The 22066-nt window shown below is 49.7% G+C and overlaps 1 protein-coding gene across 1 annotated transcript in view; it reads left to right on the top strand.

Annotated features, from left to right (window-relative positions):
- TSC1 (TSC complex subunit 1) overlaps positions 1-16491 on the top strand; it is a 64675-nt gene extending 48184 nt beyond the window's left edge. The window contains 5 exon segments of the mRNA XM_048512628.1: positions 2692-2802; positions 4428-4550; positions 9603-9790; positions 10383-10544; positions 12961-16491. Of these exon segments, the coding sequence (XP_048368585.1) occupies positions 2692-2802; positions 4428-4550; positions 9603-9790; positions 10383-10544; positions 12961-13459 (1083 nt within the window). The 3' untranslated portion in view covers positions 13460-16491.
- The last annotated feature ends 5575 nt before the right edge of the window (positions 16492-22066 follow it).

The following is a 22066-nucleotide window of genomic DNA, read 5'->3' as shown; positions in this document are numbered from 1 at the left end:
TGCTCAGTATATTGTTGAAGGCTTTCACGGCCAGATTCAACTGGTTGTTGTGGGTTTTCCGGGCTGTGGCTGGCATCCTCAGAAGTGTATCATAGAGGACACAGTGTGTAACATACTTCTCTCTGTGATACACCTCTGAAGATGCCAGCCACACATTTATTTATCTATCTATCTATCTATCTATCTATCTATCTATCTATCTATCTATCTATCTATCTATCTATCAATTAATTAATTAATTAATTATTTGATTTAATATACCGCCCTATCCCGAAGGGGAATCCAGAGTGATATGCAACAATACTAATATATCATATATAAAAACATATAAAAAGTTTAAAAATTTACATTCTAAAACAGTATCCCACGAAACCCATATGCAACCCTCCCAGAAAGAGAGATAATGGGTCCCGATGATGTTAAAAAAAGGGACCCTATACAGCTGGGGAGGAGGGCAGAGCAGAGGAGCACCCTCAGTGACTGGTTTCTCCAAAGGCCCGGTGGAACAATTCAGTCTTGCAGGCCCTGCAGAACTCTCCAAGGTCCCGCAGGGCCCGGACAGCTGGTGGTAGAGTGTTCCACCAGGCAGGGGTCAGAGTCATAAAGGCCCTGGCCTGAGTGGAGGCCAGCCGCATCATTGAGGGGCCAGGGATCTCCAGTAAATTGGCCTCTGCTGAGCGCAGAGGTCGACTCGTGACATATGGGGTAATGCGGTCCCGAAGGTACAAGGGTCCCAGGCCGCGTAAGGCCTTAAAGGTCAACACCCACACCTTGAAGATGATTTGGAATTCAACCGGTAACCAATGCAGGCGGCGCAACACTTCACTTCACTTCACTTCACTTTATATTTATACCCCGCCCTATCCCCGAAGGGCTCAGGGCGGCTAACAACATAAGAAACAGATACATTATACTAATATAACACTGATAAATTACATAGAACTAAAATAGAACCCGATTACAGATGGCAACTTAACCTTTCCAACTAAACAATTTCAGAGAACAATAACAGCAGGTTTGCAGCACATTCTTGTATACCACCAAATTCATAATATCCAAGACTTTAATCATAAGTCAGTACATTAGCAATAATACATAACAATATAGCAATAATCCAATAACATCAGAATAACAGCCTATAACAATTAAATCAAAATAAATGTTTCATCTGGATGAAACGGTGTGGGTTTCAGAAATTCCACCCCACATTCACTTGCATGCTTCTGGCCCCCACTAAGCCTCCCCTCCCAATGTGCCTGTTCTTGGAGTTGCGCTCCTGATCCCAGAAACAGGCTGTAATGGGAGAGGGGAATCCATAAAGATTGTCTCCCCCCCCCCATCCCTGTACATGGAAGGTTCAGACCCAGGCTTTTCTGCCTTGCATTTGACAGTCAGTGCTAGGTTTTTTGTCCTTCTCTGAGAGCTAGTGGTTAAGAGGGGTAGACTCTAATCTGGAGAACCAGGTTTGGTTCCATACTCCTCTGCAGGAGTGGCAGACTCTCATCTAGTGAATCAAGCTTGTTTCCCCACTCCTGCACTTTTAACCTGCTTGATGACCTTTGACTAGTACTTCCAAGAAGACTTTGTCTTAGGTGCAGATATTTACAGTGTAGACACAAATCAGCAAACGACTGGACAGCATGCTCCGCAGCAACTCCAAAATTCCCTAGACACAGCATACATGTACAGGCTCTGCTTTTATACATCAGTTAGCCTATCACAGTGAAAGTTAGTGATCTGGTTTGAACTGGTCCTGTACAGTTACATCAGGTGCTTCTTCAAACATTAGCTGTCATTTAGATCATTTTGATCTGTCTGCTCACAAGATGTATACCAATTAACTATATTCCCTGGCAGAGAAGGAGTTTATAAGTTATTTTGAGATTCCTTAGGGCTGAGAAAAACGGGGTATAATTCAACCCCAAAACTATGAAATATTTGGCCCAAGGTTTACATAAAGGTTTACATAAAGATTGAAGAATATAAAGGATAGGACTGTGTCCTGTGAGACCCCAGAGGATAGGTCTTACACTGATGATAAATGGTCTCCAATGCCAAACTCCTCTTCTTCCTCTCTCAACTGGGGACAATTTCATCTCTCCCAGATGTGGAGCTGGGTGCTGTTTCCCAGAGCTGATTGATAGGTGCTGTTTGCTGGTTTTTGGGATGGGTTGTGACTCACTGGGAGAGAACGTGGGGTGCCAATCCCTAGAACAGGGGAGATATGTTCTCGGAAGGCGCCCCCTGTGAGCAGCTGGGCCGCCGCATGGTGGACCAGTTTCAATTTCCGGATCGAACGCAAGGGAAGGCCCACATAGAGCGAGTTACAATAGTCTAGCCTGGAGGTGACCGTTGCATGGATCACCGTGGCTAGGTCAGTGTTAGAGAGGAAGGGAGCCGACCGTCGGGCCTGTCAAAGATGGAAAAACGCAACCCGGGTTGTATGGGCCACCTGGGTCTCCATGCAGGTGAAACGTTAGGAACAAGATCTACCAGACCACGGCTGCACAGCCTGGAAAACCCACAACCACCAGATGAATTGCGGTTGCAGCTGTGACTTCAGGGAAGAGGGGAGGCTGCCTGATTTGACGTTTTTGTAAAGAGGTTCAGCAAGCATCTGGACCCAGGCAGGGTTGGGGTTTCCAGCACCCTCCTTGGGCGAGCCTTAACCTCCCGTGGCCTTTTCCGCAGACCAAGCTGGAGGACTGCTGCACCATAATTGCTGATTTGCGGCTCGAGTTGAAGAAAGCCAACAACAAGGTGTGCCACACGGAGCTGCTGTTGAGCCAGGTTTCTCAAAAGGTAGGAGAGCCGAAATCCCGGCTCGCTCGCACACTCTCTCTTTGTGGCGAAGCGGAAGAATTCGAAGCTGAAACTTCGTGTTTTGCACGCATTTTTTGTGTTTTGAAGTGGGTGGGTGGGCAGGCACACACCCACCACCCTGATAGGGAAAGAGCCCCCTCCCCCTGGCGGTCTGGCAATGTGTCCTATTGCTGTTCGACTGGAGCTTTGCTGGTTTCACACTGGAAGCTGCTTGGAGGAAGGACGTGCTGGGAGAGCCGCCTGCGTGTGAGCCATTCTGAGCTCTTACCGAACACTTTGGCATTCTCCCTCTCCCATAATACTACCCTATTTCCCTGAATATAAGACATCCCCTGAAAATAAGACGTAGTAGAGGTTTTGCTGAAGTGCGAAATATAAGGCATCCCCCGAAAGCAAGACGTAGCAAAGTTTTTGTTTGGAAGCATGCCCGACGAACAGAACACAGAAAAATAAGACATCCCCTGAAAATAAGACATAGCGCATCTTTGGGAGCAAAAATTAATATAAGACACTGTCTTATTTTCGGGGAAACGCGGTAAAGCCCAGGTTCATCCACTGAAGCTGAAGTGTGGGAGAATTTTTTTCCTCACGGCATATAGTTAATGTGTGGATGCCAGCCACAGGTGCAGGCAAAACGTCAGGAGAAAATGCTAAGAACATAAGAACAAGCCAGCTGGATCAGACCAGAGTCCATCTAGTCCAGCACTCTGCTACTCGCAGTGGCCCACCAGGTGCCTTTGGGAGCTCACCTGCAGGATGTGAAAGCAATGGCCTGCTGCTGCTGCTGCTGCTCCTGAGCACCTGGTCTGCTAAGGCATTTGCAATCTCAGATCAAAGAGGATCAAGATTGGTAGCCATAAATCGACTTCCCCTCCATAAATCTGTCCAAGCCTCTTTTAAAGCTATCCAGGTTAGTGGCCATCACCACCTCCTGAGGCAGCAGATTCCAAACACCAATCACACGTTGCGTGAAGAAGTGTTTCCTTTTATTAGTCCTAATTCTTCCCCCCAGCATTTTCAATGTATGCCCTCTGGTTCTAGTATTGTGAGAAAGAGAGAAAAATTTCTCTCTGTCAACATTTTCTACCCCATGTATAATTTTATAGACTTCAATTATATCCCCCCTCAGATGTCTCCTCTCCAAACTAAAGAGTCCCAAACGCTGCAGCCTCTCCTCATAAGGAAGGTGCTCCAGTCCCTCAATCATCCTCGTTGCCCTTCTCTGCACTTTTTCTATCTCTTCGATATCCTTTTTGAGATGTGGCGACCAGAACTGAACACAGTACTCCAAGTGCGGTCGCACCACTGCTTTATATAAGGGCATGACAATCCTTGCAGTTTTATTCTCAATTCCTTTCGTAATTATCCCCAGCATAGAGTTTGCCTTTTTCACAGAATGCTACTAGAACACAGCCTGGAAACCACACAACACCCCAATATTATTGAACGTTACAGTAACTTGTGTGCAAATGTAAGATTCCATCTTATTTGGGAGAGCATACCTAAGGGAAGCGAACCTAGACTTACACTTGACTAAATAATTTTTGTGTTTTTGCATTGAGATGATTCATCTCACTTTGTGTTCTTTTCCATTTTTTGTAAAGCTCTCTAACAGCGAATCGGTCCAGCAGCAGATGGAGTTCTTGAACAGGCAACTTCTGGTCCTTGGGGAGGTCAACGAGCTGTACTTGGAGCAGCTACAGCACAAGCACGCCGACACACCCAAGGTGTGTACCTCTGCAGCAGGCAGGTGGCTTTCATCTGCTGACAGTCCCTCTGTGGTTTTCAAGGGACCGTCTCTGCCCGTGAGAATGCGTGGATATGCACTGGGGAAACCAGTTTGCAGAGGCTTTGGTTACAACAGAAGCCTGGTGGAAATGTGGCCCATCGGCTGGCAAATCCCAGTCCAGCTGCCTGGAGCGAACTCTCCAGACTCTCAGAGGCTTTCCCTACTGACAGAGTTGAACTGGTTTCTACCTAGGTCCACCTCAGTGAATCCCCACTGCCACCGAGCTCAACATTGTTTTGTCTCAGTCCCCCCCCCCCGCCCCCGCCCCTCAGAACTGCGACATCCTTGTTGCAGTTATGAACTACACTTTTCTGCCGGAACAAGGTCGATACCGCTTCGAAGTGGGGAAGCATCAAAACGACACCTCATCCGTTCAACCAATCACGAGCCGCTTTTGTGGCATGCGCAGAACGGGAGAGTTGTGGCGGGCAGAAAGCGCATGTAAACTGTAAAAACTTTTTTTTAAAAATGCTCCCATTTCCCGCCGTAACACAAGCGCCAATCACGATCGAGGAGAGAAACAGGCACCAAGATGATCCCACCCACCTAACTCAGTTCCAGGGGGCCAACTCAGTTGCTGTGGGGACAGCCTGGAATCACCCTCCACTGAAGGAAACCGAGTCGACCTTAGCTCCCTTCTGTAGTGGGGAAAGCCTCTCAGAATGTTCCTTTTCTGACCACAAAATCACAGCTCTCAAGCAAAATGGGTACTTCGCAGGGATGAGCACGCAGCGGGCTCGAGCTCGTTGTCTGGGATTCTATACGCTTCCATCAGGCCTCAAATTATGGCTTAGATCTGTGATATCGTCCCTCCCACCCGCTTTCCTGGGCAGTAACCAAATTCAGGCCAATTCAACTCTACCAAAGTGCTCTTCTTGAAATCAAAGCATCTGTGATGAGTTTTCCTGCTAACCTTTGCCTTGTCTGGGCCCATCTGTAGGTTTTGGGAACTAAATCTGGAGTTTGCAATACATGCTTGCTCCTTTAATCTCCCAGAAAAAGCCCTTCGTTCTTTGTGCCTTTGTCTGCGTTACGCATGTAAATCGCAAACGTCATTTGCAAAACCTTATCCTGCAATCGGTGTCGGTCTTCATGATGCCGCAAGTTTTGCGCTTGCATTTGATGGTTATGTTGCTATGTAGCTGCTCTGTGATCAGTACTACTTAAAACAGCTCCAATATCAATGATTTTGAAAATCTGTGTCTTCTGAGGGTGGTTTACATGAACTTCCCTTTCCTGTCTTATTATCCTCTGTCAGCCCTGTCGAGTAGGCCGGTGTGAGGGATGGTGACTCGCCCAAGGTCACTCAGGATGCGAAGTAGATGTAGTACAAATGTGAGGCTCTAATAACTCCCATCACCACCACCAACTTCGGGCATTCTGCACCCCGTTCCTCTGAGGGCCTCAAGATTTGGGGTGTTGTGTGGTTTCTGGGCTGTATGGCCATGTTCTAGTAGCATTTTCTCCTGACGTTTCGCCTGCATCTGTGGCTGGCATCTTCAGAGGATCTGATGGTAGTCAAGCAAGTGGAGTATATATACCTGTGGAGTGTCCAGGGTGGGAGAAAGATCCATTTGCATTGGTTAACAAGTGTAAAGGGTGCAGCTAGCAAGCATGATTTGCATGTGTTAGGAGGAATCCACCCATTTAGCATGTGAATAACCGTGAAGGTGGGTGGGATCCCACATGCAAATCGAGCTTGCTAATTGCACCCTTTACACTTGTTAAACAGGCAAATGGTTCTTTCTCCCACCCTGGACGCTCCACAGGTATATATACTCCACTTGCTTCACTACCATCAGATCCTCTGAAGATGCCAGCCACAGATGCAGGCGAACCGTCAGGAGAAAATGCTACTAGAACACGGCCACACAGCCCGGAAACCACACAACACCCCAGTGATTCCGGCCGTGAGAGCCTTCGACAATACATTGAATGGCCTGAAGATTTGTTTCTCTCCTCCTCCATCTTATTCTCCTAGCCACCCCGAGTGGCAGCTCAGACTGAGAATATGAGCGACCGGCCCTCATGTCGCCTGGTGAACTTCATGGAGATGAATCCATGTCCAGCATTCTGTGTACTGGGCGGGTCACCGCGCCTTCTCTTTTGCCTCCCCACCAACTCTGCTGCAGGGGACCGCACTGTAGCACCTACGGTAGCTTTCTTCTCTTAAGGGGTGCAGTCACTGGGTTGTCCCTGTATGTAAAGGTAAGAATTGTGGGGGGAATGTCAGTGGCAGCTCGGTTCGTTCGTATAATCCATACAACCTGTTGGTAGCTCCCTAGCAGCCGTGAGCTGTGTATATACATAAGAACATCAGGAAGAAGAAGAAGAAGAGTTTGGATTTATATCCCCCCTTTCTCTCCTGCAGGAGACTCAAAGGGGCTCACAATCTCCTTGCCCTTCTCCCCTCACAACAAACACCCTGTGAGGTAGGTGGGGCTGAGAGAGCTCCGAAGAACTGTGACTAGCCCAAGGTCACCCAGCTGGAATGTTTGGGAGTGTACAGGCTAATCTGAATTTCCCAGATAAGCCTCCACAGCTGAGGCGGCAGAGCTGGGAATCAAACCCGGTTCCTCCAGATTAGATACACGAGTTCTTAACCTCCTACACCACTGCTGCTCCTGCTGCAGAGCCTGCTGGATCAGACCAGAGTCCATCTGGTCCAGCACTCTGCTCCTCACAGTGGCCCATCAGGTGCCTTTGGGAGCTCACGTGCAGGATGTGAAAGCAAGGGCCTGTTGCTGCCGCTGCTTCCGAGCACCTGGTCTGCTAAGGCATGTGCAATCTCAGATCAAGGAGGATCCAGATTGGTAGCCAGAGATCGACTTCCCCTCCATAAATCTGTCCAAGCCCCCTTTAAAGCTATCCAGGTAAGTGGCCATCACCACCTCCTGTGGCAGCAGATTCCAAACACCAATCACGTGTTGCGTGAAGAAATGTTTCCTTTTATTAGTCCTAATTCTTCCCCCCAGCATTTTCAGTGTATGCCCCCTGGTTCTAGTATTGGTTCTAGCATCTCTTGCAGGTGAGCATGGGAGCGACAGGTGTGACATGGCAGCAGTTCCCCTGACACCAGGTCCGCAAAGGCAGCTGCCGCTACTACAGCATCAAAAATCGAGCACTCTTGGAAGAGATTAGTGAGGTGGCGATGGCCACTCCTGCTTCTACCATGGGAGAATCAAAGCAAAGTTGGTGGCCACTGGAAAACTTAACGTTTATTTCAGTAGAAGCTTTAGTGAGTCAGAGCTCTCTTCAGATTTGTGGAAAGGAAACCATTTTGGCATTTCGCACAGGGAGCATTACAGAAGGAAGGTGAAAAGAAGAAGAGTTGGATTTATATCCCCCCTTTCTCTCCTATAGGAGACTCAAAGGGGCTGACAAACTCCTTTTCATTCCCCCCTCACAACAAACAAGGATATCAAACCTCAGAGTGGCACAGAGTTGTCACAACCTGGCTGCTAAGAGGAAGACTGTAGTTCAGATCTGCTTTTCAGTGAACTTGCTAGGTGGGCTTAGACAAGAAGAAGAGTTGGATTTATATCCCCCTTTCTCTCCTGTAAGGAGACTCAAAGGGGCTTACAAACTCTTCCCCCCCCCCCCCCCCACAAACACCCTGGGGGTAGGTAGGGCTGAGAGAATTCAGAAGAACTGTGACTAGCCAAGGTCACCCAGCTGGCAAGTGTTGGAATGCACAGGCTAATCTGAATTCCCCAGATAAGCTTCCACAGCTCAAGCGGCAGAGCAGGGAATCAAACCCGGTTCCTCCAGATTAGAGTACACCTGCTCTTAACCACTACACCACTGCTGCTCCCCAAAAAGAGTTGAGGCCCAGGGATTTGGTGGGAAGGATAAATCAGACAAGTAGGCCATTTATAGGCAAAGGGTGCTACTGCCAATACTCTCCACCCTGAATCTCTGCAGCAGCAACTCAGCCCTCCCAGATTGAAGCATCCCAGCCTGGATCTTCCTTTCCCTTCCCCTCAACTGACAGGATGGGATATTAATACTTTCTGTGAAGGCCTGACAGCGGAGGAGGGGAGTGAATACAGCCCCATTTGGGATACTGAGATAAATGAGTGTACCATAAAGTTAGGATTGGCAGTCTTTTGTTACTTTTCTCAGAATGTTTTCTGTTCCAGGCTGCTGTATTTCCAGTGGTTAATGGTCCTTTAACAGGTGTTTTTCTACGTAACGCAACAAAACTTTTTTTCCTGTGTGGTCTTTTCTGCCGCCAAAGCCCCACTAAGTCCGGCAGGTCTAATCATCCATCTTATTTCCGTGGCCCTGCCTGCAGAGTAAGGGGGAGGTTCTGGAGCAGCAGTGGCGTAGGAGGTTAAGAGCTCGTGTATCTAATCTGGAGGAACCTGGGTTTTGGCCAATTGACCAAACTGGCATGGGCTGATGTGAATTGTAGTCCATAACATCTGGAGTGCCAAAGGTTCGCCACCACGGAGCTATATGGTCAATGCTGAGAGGACAGCAGCCCAGTTAGAGCCTATATTCTGGCTCTGCCCCCTGAGCACTCCAGGCTTCTTTTCTGTTGTGTTTGCTCGCTCTTGCCTGTCTTACTGCTCATTTGGGCACAGGAGAATGCCTGTTTCTCTCTGACAGGTAATGCCAGGGCCTACAATTTGGCATGTTGATAAATCTGGGTTTGATTCCCCGCTTCCACCTGAGCTGTGGAGGCTTATCTGAGGAATTCAGATTAGCCTGTACACTCCCACACACGCCAGCTGGGTGACCTTGGGCTAGTCACAGCTTCTCGGAGCTCTCTCAGCCCCACCCACTTCACAGGGTGTTTGTTGTGAGGGGGGAAGGGCAAGGAGATTGTAAGCCCCTTTGAGTCTCCTGCAGGAGAGAAAGGGGGGATATAAATCCAAACCACTCCTCCTCCTCCTCCTCCTTCGTCTTCATCTTCTAATGATTCCCTCCACCGGCGAGAAGAAATTGCAGAGTACCAAATGTCATGTTTCGCCTCTTGTTTCAGGAAGTAGAAATAATGCAGGTGGCCTTCCGAAAAGACCTGGAAAAAGCCAAGTGTTACGTTCAGCAGCAGAACCAGCAGCTGGAGGCTTGTCAGAAACGGATAACTGAACTGGAATCTCAGCTCACCAAGAGAGACCATCTCTTATTGGAGCAGAAGAAATACCTGGAGGATGTTAAAGTTCAAGCCCGGTAGGATGGAGGTGTTTTTTGTTTGGCAGCATTTAAGTCAGTGGCTGCTGCTTCGTTCATGTGATGAAACTGCCGGTCTTCCGGGAGGGGGGAGAGGCGTGCAGTGGTTGCAGACGGAAGAGCCAGGGCAAGTGGTGGAGCTATATCAGTGGTGGCGAACCTTTGGCACTCCAGATGTTATGGACGACAATCCCCATCAGCCCCTGCCAGCATGGCCAATTGACCAAACTGGCATGGGCTGATGTGAATTGTAGTCCATAACATCTGGAGTGCCAAAGGTTTGCCACCACGGAGCTATATGGTCAATGCTGAGAGGACAGCAGCCCAGTTAGAGCCTATATTCTGGCTCTGCCCCCTGAGCACTCCAGGCTTCTTTTCTGTTGTGTTTGCTCGCTCTTGCCTGTCTTACTGCTCATTTGGGCACAGGAGAATGCCTGTTTCTCTCTGACAGGTAATGCCAGGGCCTACAATTTGGCATGTTGATAAAAGAGTTAGTTCGGAGGGCGATTTTATTCCACAAGGGGAAGTTCTTAAACCGACTCGAGGGGGATGCGAGGAAGACCACTGACAGGCAGCCCCTTGTCCATTTCAGAGGCCAACTCCAAGCAGTGGAGAGTCGGTACAAGGTGCAGAAAAGGATCACGCAGGCGTTTGAGCTGGAAATCTTAGACCTGTACGGCCGGCTGGAGAACGACAAGTTGCAGAAGAATCTTGCAGATGTCAAAATGGGATCTCCTGAAATAGTAGATGAAAGGTAAAGGGGGTGGGAGCGGCCAGCTGGGTGTTGGCAATCGTGGTTCCCTTGGGCTGCCTGCAGGGAAAGTTCCCCGTATGAGTTCCAGAAGGAAGAAAGATGCAAGCTGGGAGATTGTCATGGCCTTGAGAAGTGTTTTTAGGTGACCAGGGGGTCAGAGGCGGCGCTACCAGGGGGCGGAGGGGGGCGTGTTGCACCAGGCGCGCCTGAAGGGGCCAAAAATCACCCCTTTGTCTCCACCCCCCCCCCCAATTTACCTTAGCAAAACGCTGCAGGCTGGAGAAGCAGCCTGTTCCCTTCAGGCTAAAAACGGCTTGGTGGGAACTACACTTCCCAGGAGAGCCCCAGGATCTGATGGGAAGTGTAGTTCCCACCAGGCCGTTTTCAGCCTGAAGGGAGCAGGCCACTTTTCCAGGCTGAACTAAGGTGTGGGGGGGTGGGGGGGGCGGGAAACACAGAGTGCCCTCCAGGTGCGCTCTGGCCCAGCTACGCCTCCGCCAGCAATTGCATCCTGAAAATAAAATGATGAGATGCTGGCCTAGCAGCAACATATCACAAGAGTCAGATCTACCCAGGCTAAAGAGCACTGACTAGGCAGACTTACAAGCAAACACCACTCATCAGTCACGTTGCCAGCGCATGACTTGTATCACGTAGCCCCTATTGTCCTTCTACTGATAAGCATGTAATAAAAGGTGACCAGGAACAGCTATCGGCAGAGTTGCCGCCAGCTCTCCACCGAAACCGCATCTCCGTCTCCTTTCATTTCGCAACATAAGGCAGTTTCAAGCATTCTGCTAAATGGGACCTTGCAAGCATTTCACAGCAGGGAGCTTCTCTTTTCATTAACCCCACATGTGGCTTGTTGCCTTTGCGTTGCTCCCCATTATTGCGTGGGTGTGGGTTGCCTTGTGTGTCATGTACAACCAAGCGTTCGAGTCCAGGAGCAGCAGTGGTACAGTGGTTAAGAGCAGGGGTACTCTAATCTGGAGGAACCAGGTTTGAATCCCCGCTCTGCCGCTTGAGCTGTGGAGGCTTATCTGGGCAATTCAGATTAGCCTGTGCACTCCCACACATGCCAGCTGGGTGACCTTGGGCTAGTCACAGTTCTTTGGAGTTCTCTCAGCCACACCTACCTCACAGGGTGTTTGTTGTGAGGGGGGAAGGGAAAGGAGTTTGTCAGCCCCTTTGAGTCTCCTGCAGGAGAGAAAGGGGGGATATAAATCCAACTCTTCTTCTTCTGTGAAAAAGGCCAACTCTATGCTGGGGATCATTAGGAAAGGAATTGAGAATAAAACTGCAAAGATTGTCATGCCCTTATATAAAGCCGTGGTGCGACCGCACTTGGAGTACTGTGTTCAGTTCTGGTCGCCCCATCTCAAAAAGGATATCGAAGAGATAGAAAAAGTGCAGAGAAGGGCAACAAGGATGATTGAGGGACTGGAGCACCTTCCTTACGAGGAGAGGCTGCAGCATTTGGGACTCTTTAGTTTGGAGAGGAGACGTCTGGGGGGGATATGATTGAAGTCTATAAAATTATGCATGGGGTGGAAAATGTTGACAGAGAGAAATTTTTCTCTATTTCTCACAATACTAGAACCAGGGGGCATACATTGAAAATGCTGGGGGGAAGGATTAGGACTAATAAAAGGAAACACTTCTTCACGCAACGTGTGATTGGTGTTTGGAATATGCTGCCACGGGAGGTGGTGATGGCCACTAACCTGGATAGCTTTAAAAGGGGCTTGGACAGATTTATGGAGGAGAAGTCGATTTATGGCTACCAATCTTGATCCTCTTTGATCTGAGATTGCAAATGCCTTAACAGTCCAGGTGCTCGGAAGCAGCGGCAGCAGCAGAAGGCCCTTGCTTTCACATCCTGCATGTGAGCTCCCAAAGGCACCTGATGGGCCACTGTGAGTAGCAGAGAGCTGGACTAGATGGACTCTGGTCTGATCCAGCTGGCTTGTTCTTATGTTCTTATGTTCCAGGAGCAGCAGTGGTACAGTGGTTAAGAGCAGGGGTACTCTAATCTGGAGGAACCATGTTTGAATCCTCGCTCTGCCGCTTGAGCTGTGAAGGCTTATCTGGGCAATTCAGATTAGCCTGTGCACTCCCACACACGCCAGCTGGGTGACCTTGGGCTAGTCACAGTTCTTCAGAGCTCTCTCAGCCCCACCTACCTCACAGGGTGTTTGTTGTGAGGGGGGAAGGGAAAGGAGATTGTCAGCCCCTTTGAGTCTCTATAGGAGAGAAAGGGGGGATATAAATCCAACGCTTCTTCTTCTTCATTCTAAAATTGAAGCGGTGCCCTTTAGCAACTGAGTCCGAGAGAATGCCTCAGCTCCACCTTCAGCCTGCGTGTGGGTCCCTTTAGTTCGTCCCGCTGACTTTTCCTCTCTTCCCCACCTTGCAGCAGGCTACCCGAAAGCAACACAGGCTCCATCGCGGGACACAGCGAAGAGACGCTCAACAGGAACGGTGAGACCAAACTGTCCGGCGCTCGGGGGAGCAGCAGCGGCAGCAGCAAGGGTGGCAGTGAAGTCTCCACTCCGGAGAAACCCCCTAACCAGAGAGCCGGGCAGCTGAGCCGCTGGGAGGCCTCCGTGCTGCTGGACTCCTCCCCCGGAGGGGGTCCCCTGACAGTGGGCTCCCTCCCCAGCTCCGAGAGCTTCCTCGGGATGAAGGTGCGGGAGCTGTTCCGCAACAAGAGCGAGAGCCAGTGCGACGAGGATGGGGTGACCATCAATAGCCTTTGTGACACTTTAAAGATGGAGCTGTGCAAAGACCCCAGCCTGGAGGTCAGGGCGTCCCCTAGCCCAGAGGACCCCGACCCCTCCCCTCCGACCCAGGAAAGCAGTGTTGGACAGCTTCATATAATGGACTACAACGAATCCCATCATGGCCACAGCTAAAAAGGAAAGCGAGTCTGAAATCAGTGTTACTTTTCATGTTCTTGGCATAGAACTGGGAGGCGTGAACGCACCTTTTAACTAAAAGCTTTCATATCTCGTGGGTCACGAGCCACCGGCTCGGGCCGCAGTAACTGGACCTGTGTTCGTGGACTTGGCTGAATGAATGTGAACTGGATTTCAGGTCTGGAAATGTCTAAGCTCAGTCTGATCCCCCCCCCTCCCCCCACGCACACTTGCCAGACCTTCTTCAGAACATATTAATGTCGACAGGACTCTCTGAGTCGTTGTCCTTGTCCGGTCTCCTCCCCCCCCCCCCCCCCCCCCGTGTTTTCTTTGAGCTGGCCCCCTCCAGTGAGAATGTGTGTTGAATACGAGGCTGAGAAATGCAGTCGGGCACTTGACTGAGGAGCAGCGCGCCGGTCCAGCGCTGCGTGGAGCAGGGGGAGGTGCTTCCCTTTACTGGTGACCAGGGCTTAATTTCCTCCTAGAAAGGATGAAATCCTAACATTTGGCAACCTTTACATGACACTCCGCCCCGCCCCTGCCCCCTTTTTAGTGGCTGGACACTGCTCTAGTGATGAAATGTTGTAAAAGAGGGCCTGTCAGCTTTTAATGCCACATTCTCCCTCTCCCCCCAGCCATCTGTCTGTGCTGTCCCGAAACATTTCTATGGAACGAACAAAGGCTTCTGCAGTCGCTCCTTTGAGAAACTGGAACTTCTTGTGCAAAGAGCCCAGGTTGGATTTGTGGTCCCACTGAAACACTAGTCCCCCACCCCAGTCCCTCGGCTCTCCTAAGTACTACTTCTTTGCTTGATAAGCTGGTGTTGACCTCACCTCATTTCTTGTGTTGTGATGGGGAAAAGAAATCCGAGGTTTCCCCCCGGAGCGGGAGGACTCGGTAGCTGGAGCATCTCTGAAAACGTGGCATGCTTTTGGAACTCCCTGAGAGTTTTTGCCAAAGCTGGGGTTGCACCTGAGGCAGGGAGGCCCGGGGAACTTTCACTTTTGTGTGTGTGTGAGAGAGAGTGAGTGACTGACCAGAGAGGATGGCTCTGTGCTGCAAATCCTGGAGAACTTTCACGTTGTGTGTGTGTGGGAGAGAGTGAGTGAGTGAGTGACCGACCAGAGAGGATGGCTCTACGCTGCAGACCCTGTCGTCGTTTGCTTCTAAGCAACCGGTGGTTCTGTTCCTCTCAAGTGGCCCCCCCTCAGTCTTTCCTTTTACCTGAAGAATGCTGACCTGGCTGCAAGCTGCAAGCTGCAAGCGAGGTGGCAGAAACTTCTGTGGTCTGTCAGAAACTCTGTGTGTGTTTGCCTACGTAAGGATAGCTGTTGGTGGAATGCAGCTAAATGAAGCTACTCTGGGGGGCAAAATCTTAGGAGGGATACAGAACTGGCCCTCTCTTCAGCTCCCGAATGGGGGGGTTATTTTTTTCCCTTTTCATTTTGCAGAAGTCTTCACTGAACCCAGCCTCCCGCCACACCCCCTGCCCTAGTGGAAAGGTATTAAATGTCAGAATCTGTTGATAGTTGTGACTTCCTAGCAGTCTGTGAGTCTTTCCTAACCTTCGCAGTGTAGCCTTCCATCTCTGAAATACTCAGATATTTTTCCCCAAGACCCTTCCCAGCAAAAGCAACTCTCCAGGTGGTCCTAAATCCAAGAGGAAGCTGCTATAATTCTCCTGCGCACAAAGACCTTGCCTTGCCCCCTGGACGGTGGTCCCGTGTACATTTCTAAATAGTCTGTTAATGTGGCCCATTTTTAATCTTTGGACCCTTCCTGGAACTTGGTTTTTAAAATGGTGGACTTGGTAGCTGTGTTCAAATGCTTGAATCTCTCAGTAGAATAGGAAGCGGACGAGCTTCTGCAAAGAGTGAAATGGGATTGTACGTGTACTGGTTGTGTTACTTAAATGGTGGCAGATTGTAGCAGAGGAGTTGGGGCTTCCGGGCTTCCAAACCCCTTCCCTTTCCCTTCCCAACGCTCCCTCTGGGGCTGGCTCCTGCTGGACGAGCCCCAGAACGAGGGGAGATCATTAACCATCCTGTTTCAGGCTGCAAGAGTGGGGAGATCATGTTTTTAAAGTATTGTATTCCGAGGGAAACAGCGTCCTCCCTGATAGCAGGAAACCAGTAGAGCGGAGACGTGTTCAACGGGAGGGCTTTCAAATGTGATTCCCTGCCTGCAGTCTAAATGGGGGGGGGGGGGTTCTCTGCAGCCTCTCGTCGTGTCGAATGTTTAGACTAGGTTGTGTAGTGCAAAATGTGTGCGCCCCGCCTGCTTCGATGCTTTCCTTCACTCCCACCTGGTCCAAAGAACTAATTTCGGGGCAGTTCTGCAAAGAGGAACCGGAATGAGCCTTTCTTTTCAGCCGTTCCTCCCGGACTGTCTCCGTTCTGCTTATTAACCTGCACACGGTCACCCGTCCAGGTGGCCCTTTCCCTCTCTCAGAAAAGTCGGCAGGACCTTGACGGCGTTTGAAGCTATTGGAATCTCAGATTATTTTCTGAACGGACCATAGAAATTATGAGGGACAAATCTCGTTGCCGTTGTTCAATAAATCTCTTTGAATCATGGATGTATCATACGGTAAATTTTTTGGTTGCAGTTGTGGGGGGAAAAGATCTCTTTGGTAAAGCTGGCAATGGGAGTTTTTTTTTTCCTATTAAAAATGACTGCTTTTAGTTAATGGAATTTCTTAATGGAATTTAGTTAATGGAATTTCTTAATGGAATTTAGTTAATGGAATTCCTTAATGGAATTTAGTTAGTGGAATTTCGCAACTCTCCATCGAAGGGTTAACATTGTTCCTCGCCTCTTGGTAAGCATGATAATCTACCGTTTTGAAACAGAAGTGCCACCAATATGAAATGGGCCAGGAGAAATGGTACAATCTAAGCTAAAAAAAACTTTGGGGGGGGGGGGGAACCAAAAAGAGGGTGTTTGCTGTCCTTACCAGAATGTTCTAATACGTCAAGGCAGTTGCTTGTGTTTAACTGTGAACAAAATAAAAAATGTATTGTTTTGCACTAGTTTGTCTCTTTGCAAGCAGTGGACTCCCCACCGCCCGCCAGTGTCACCAACGCAAGCATGGTTGGACTCTTGCAAGGTTGCCCACTTTCTGTATTTGGGAAATTGGGGGCACCTGGTATGGGGGCGGGGGGGAGGGGGGTGAGCATGCGTGTAGTGACAGTACCTGACCTCCGTGGAGGCTTCCGTGGAGATTCTCTGTGGAAGCCAGAATGCCACCTAGTGGTTAAGGAGCTTTGCTGTTGGTGAAAAAAACCTCAGATCTCTTATCTAGGGGACCTGCTGAAGGCCGCCCTCTAAGAAAAACGTGATGGAGTCCTAGAATAGTATAAAAATGGTTAACTCTTAATACCCCAGGCATCTTTGGGGAGCTGATCTGTCTCCTTGGGTTGAATACTTCCTCATGTTGTACGGTAGGCAGGATCTGAGGTCGAGCGGAGCCATGGGCTCAGAGGTGGGATCCAGCAGGTTCTCACCAGTTCCCAAGAGTGGGTTACTATTTGTGTGTGCCGAGAGGGGGTTACTAATTGGGTCTGCTTTTCCGTTAGAAATTCCATTAGTCCAAAAATCATAAAGTCCTGTTGTTTCCTTTGTGGCTGGTTAGCGAAGGTAGAAAACGGGATAATTCTCCCCGTTGGGCTGTTTTAAAAACATGTTTTAGAAATATGGTAAAGTTCCTTGTTTCAGGAAAGTATCCTTCTTTTGATTTCTAGAAACAAAATCAAGTATTTGAAAGTATGAAGTATTTGACAGGCAGTCAATTAGAGGAGAAGTCGTTTCTGTTGGCAGTAGACGATAGGACTTGCTATGAGTTTAAATGATGGACAGAAAGATACCAGCTGGAAATTAGGAACTTTTTTTTACAGTAAGAGTTTTTTACAGTAACAGAGAAATTATTAATGCCCCGCCCCTGGAATGCCCGGCCACGCCCATGCCGTGCTCCGCCCAGCCCCATTGGCGCTACACCACTGTTTGAATCCCACCACCAAGGGAACCTGTTACTAAAATTTTTGGATTCCATCACTGCACGAGCTGCTGTCGAAAACTCAGATCTGACTGAACAGAGGTTCTCTATTAGCCGCAGCCTTCTATTCTGTCCAGGCAGGTCTCTTCAAACAGTTGCATTTGGTCCAGACCAGGGGTAGGGAACCTGAGGCTCGAGAGCCGCATGCGGCTCTTCTGCCCTTTCACTGCGGCTCCATCGAAGCTTCCAGCCGCCAGCTCCCCATCTCCTTGCTCCAGCCTCCTGCAGGCAGCAGGGCAAAGCGCGACTCTCACTGCTGGGCGTCGGCTGGAGCTGCGCCGCGGGCTTCCCCTCTCGTCCGCCCCATTTGAGCGGGGCGGGTGCTTTCCCGGCGGCCGGCAAGGCCAAGCCGCTGGCTTCATCCTTGCCTGCCCTGCAGGCAGCAGGGCGGGCGCACCAATTGCCCGGCTTCCCCTCTTGCCCGCCCTGTTGGAGCGGCGAGGCCGAGCTGCTAGCCCCATCCTTGCCCGCCCTGCAGGCAGCAAGGCGGACGCATCCATGCGCTTCTCAGAATGAGCGGAGTAAAAGGTAAAAAAACCCCAATATATACAGTGTTATCTTTATTTTAAATGTCAAAAATTATTTGCGGCTCCAAGTGTTTTCTTTTCCCGTGGAAAACGGGTCCAAATGGCTCTTTGAGTGTTAAAGGTTCCCTACCCCTGGTCCAGACTGTTAGTGACAGTGTTCTGAAGGTCTACGGGGGTGGGTGGCTTACAGATGGCACCAACACATCTGTTTCTCCGACTTGCCCCCTCTGTTTGCTGGGCAAGTAGATCCCAGGCCGATTCCTGTCTGGACTTACAGGTGGTTTGTAGGAGATGACCCCCTTCTTCCCTGGGTTTCAGCTGCCTGTATAATCTAGACCAGGGGTCTGCAAACTTGGCTCCAGATGGCCATGCGTAGCAGGGGCTGATGGGAATTGTAGTCCACGAACATCTGGAGAGCCAAATTTTCAGCCCTGTGGTCTACACCACTAAATTGAGAGCGTTTGAAATTGTTGGTTTGCAAATGTTCGTTTTCAGCAAAGCTGGACAATTTCTTAACCGCCCCCGCCTTACGAGTCAGATGCCCTCTTCGTTGCACTTGGCTAAAACACCTGAACCAGGTAAATTTTATTTCTCTGATCCTGGAGTGGCCCACACCCTTTCTTCCCTTTGTGCGATGGCTGTGGCACCCCACAGCTCTTTGACACTAATACCAATGCCCTGCTAAATCTGGGGAAATGGCTGCTTCGGTTTGGTTTGGATATTATTGGTGGAGGGTTCAAAAACCCCGCTGTCGATACTGCAGTGTTGCAGAAGTCTATATGACAGTGAGGGCGAACCTTTGCGAGGCCGAGTGCCCAAATTGCAACCCCAAGCCCACTTATTTATCGCAAAGTGCCAACACGGCAATTCAACCTGAATGCTGAGGTTTTAGTTTAGAAAAAAACGGTCGGCTCCAAGGCACGCGTTACTTGGGAGTAAGCTTGGTGGTAGTAGGTGGCTTTGCTTTGAAGCAACCGTGCAACTCTTCGAACGAGTGAATCACGACCCTGGGAGGGTTTGCTCATAAGCAAACCCCGTTGCCAGCAACTGAGTTTACTCTCAGGTAAAGGATCGCGCTTTAGTTCTTCCCATGAAAATCAGTGGGGTTAACAGTGCTTCCCCCCCACATGACGCACTCTGTGAGCATGTGCCCACAGGGAGGGCTCTGAGTGCCACCTCTGGCACCCATGCCACAGGTTCGCCACCACTGCTATATGACATTTAAAATATTCTTATGCTGTTATCTGCCCGCTCCAACAGGCTGCTGCACCCTTGGGAAGGGCAGTTGGAACGGGCAGGAAAACGACATGTCAGTGGGGACTCGGCAGGTCAGGGAGGTGAAGGAAAATGAAGTCTAGAGGTTTGTTCGTTTTTCTTCAGAATGAACTTGGAGAAAACTTGTAGCCAGGACTGAGCAAAGGAAGGGCTTTATACATAATGCACAACTTGTAGAACTTCACTGCCACAAGACGTGCGGTTAATTTCTTCCTTGTGTGACATGGAAGGGACTATGCTAGAGGTGTCAAACTCTGGCCCTCCAGAGGTTTATGGACTATGATTCCCAGCAGCCCCAATTGGCCATGCTAGCAGGGGCTGCTGGGAATCGTAGTCCATAAACATCTGGACGGCCAGAGTTTGACACCTCTGGACTATGCCAACAAGCCCTGCCTTTGGGCCAGCTGAGGGGCATCGGTCTGGTCCATTCCGGGTCAGATGGAGATTTGGGCTGTCTCAGTGAAGCCACTCCTTTGTGGACCTGGAGCTGCTAATCTGGCTTCTCCCTTTGTGCAACCTCTAGAAATGACAGGTTGGTTTGCTTTGATTCTCCCATGGTAGAAGCGGGAGTGGCCATCGCCACCTCACTAATCTCTTCCAAGAGTGCTCGATTTTTGATGCTGTAGTAGCGGCAGCTGCCTTTGCGGACCTGATGCCAGGGGAACTGCCGGCATGTCACACCTGTCGCCCCCATGCTCACCTGCAAGAGATGCTAGAACCAATATTTTGGGTGGAAGAATTAGGACTAATAAAAGGAAACATTTCTTCACGTAACGTGTGATTGGTGTTTGGAAGACGCTGCCACAGGAGGTGGTGATGGCCACTAACCTGGATAGCTTTAAAAGGGGCTTGGACAGATTTACGGAGGAGAAGTCGATCTATGGCTCCCAATTTTGATCCCCTTTGATCTGAGATTGCAAATGCCTAGCAGACCAGGTGCTCGGGAGCAGCAGCAGCAGCAGAAGGCCCTTGCTTTCACCTCCTGCACGTGAGCTCCCAAAGGCACCTGGTGGGCCACTGCAAGTAGCAGAGTGCTGGACTAGATGGACTCTGCTCTGATCCAGCAGGCTCTTTCTTACGTTCTTATGTTCTTCGGTCCTGTAGCTGCCTCAATTCAGAACTGAGCTATGCCCCAGAATTCATCACCCATGTAGCATCCCAGTGTTATGCTGCTGCATAGCAGAAACCAACTTGCAGTGATCTCAGCGCCAACTCTTCGAGCAATGCCACAAACTCGCAGCCCTCCAGATGTTATGGACTATAGTTCCCATCATCCCCTGCCAGCATGATGTGGTCCGTAACATCTGGAGGGCCGCGAGTTTGACACCTGTGGGCTAGAGGGTATGTGTAGAGTGTGTAGTGGTGGCAGCGTCTAGCCATCTGCTGGCTCTAAAGTTGTCAGCCCCTTTCCTGTTACGCTTACATGCCTGGCCCTTCCATTAAAGACTGGTTTCTGGTTGGTGTGCACAATCGAGACATCAGTATGTGGGAGAGGGGCTCAGGTGCAGAAATCTTGGTTTGTCTCCTCATTCCACTCTTTGCTTACACTAACATTTTAAACTGAACCCCACAAAAATTGTAACTTTTAAAAATGGCTGGGCGGTACAACAGAGACTGCTGTTGCTGTGGAGCTCCGTAAGGCAGCCTGACCTTGGGGTGAATTACAATCCATACCAGTAATGGCTGATTTTACATATAGCTTTATATGCTTATTTAACACACACACAACCCAGTGATGAATATTAGGGAGCTTCTGCCTGGAACCCCTTGGGGGGACTTGCCTATGTGACACACAGATTTGATGTTTCAAAAATAAATGTTACACCGCGCAACCGTGGCTTAATATTTAAGGTGCTGCGCTCACACCAGGATCAAAATGATTAAATATGTATTATATCAGAGAAAGGAAGCTGGGAAGAGAGAGCAAAAGGGAAAAATAAATCACCTTCCCTCCTTTTTAGTGCTAAGCAGAATGCTTTGGTCGCTTCATAAACACCGCCGTAAATAAACATTTTATGCAGTAAAAAATGGGAGGGGGGGGAGTGAGAGGCTCAATTATTAATTTGCTTCGCTCCTCGGATGCAGAAAAGCCCAAACAGTCTGGGCATTTCCACTGATCACTGCAGTGTTGGAAAAAAAACTGATACTTTTTGGGAAGGATGAATGGATCTGGCCATGGGGGGCAGACTCCTGTGAGCATAGGGCGGGGGCTCTGCCCAACGCTGCGGAACAGTGAGTGTGGGGAGGCCCACGATGGCACGGCAAAGCGTGGGGTCAGCCACTGCTCTCTTTCTCTCCAGAAGATACATCCAGATTAGACTTGACTGGGGTTTAATAATCAACTAGCCCCATCTGCTGAGATTTGGGAAGTTCCTTAGCAGGGTTGGCGCTGGCCATTATTCGAATGAGAGAACCCCGAGGAATTCCAAGGAACGGCAGACCAGACCAGTTGCCAAGACTGGCAAACCACCTCTGAATATCTCTTGCCTTGAAAACCCGTAAGTCGGCTGTGAATGGACATTTCCCCCCAACACCCACTTAAAAAGAATTCTAGGAATTGGGGGTGGGGGGTATCTGATACAGCTATTGCCAATGGGGGGCTAGCCACAAAACTGCTCGAATGCGTTAGGAGTGTTTGTGCCCACCAACAAGAGGCGGTCCCTTGTATCTCTGTGTGACTCGTGGCTGTGCCTTGTTTATTGCCTCCCTAGACTAGGGGCTGGTTTGTTATGGAGCTTTTCTGAATCC

The sequence above is a fragment of the Sphaerodactylus townsendi genome, linkage group LG12 (assembly GCF_021028975.2).
Source record: "Sphaerodactylus townsendi isolate TG3544 linkage group LG12, MPM_Stown_v2.3, whole genome shotgun sequence".
NCBI lineage: Eukaryota > Metazoa > Chordata > Lepidosauria > Squamata > Sphaerodactylidae > Sphaerodactylus > Sphaerodactylus townsendi.
Note: the sequence above shows the minus strand (reverse complement) of the source record. Positions and strands in the feature narration are given on the sequence as shown.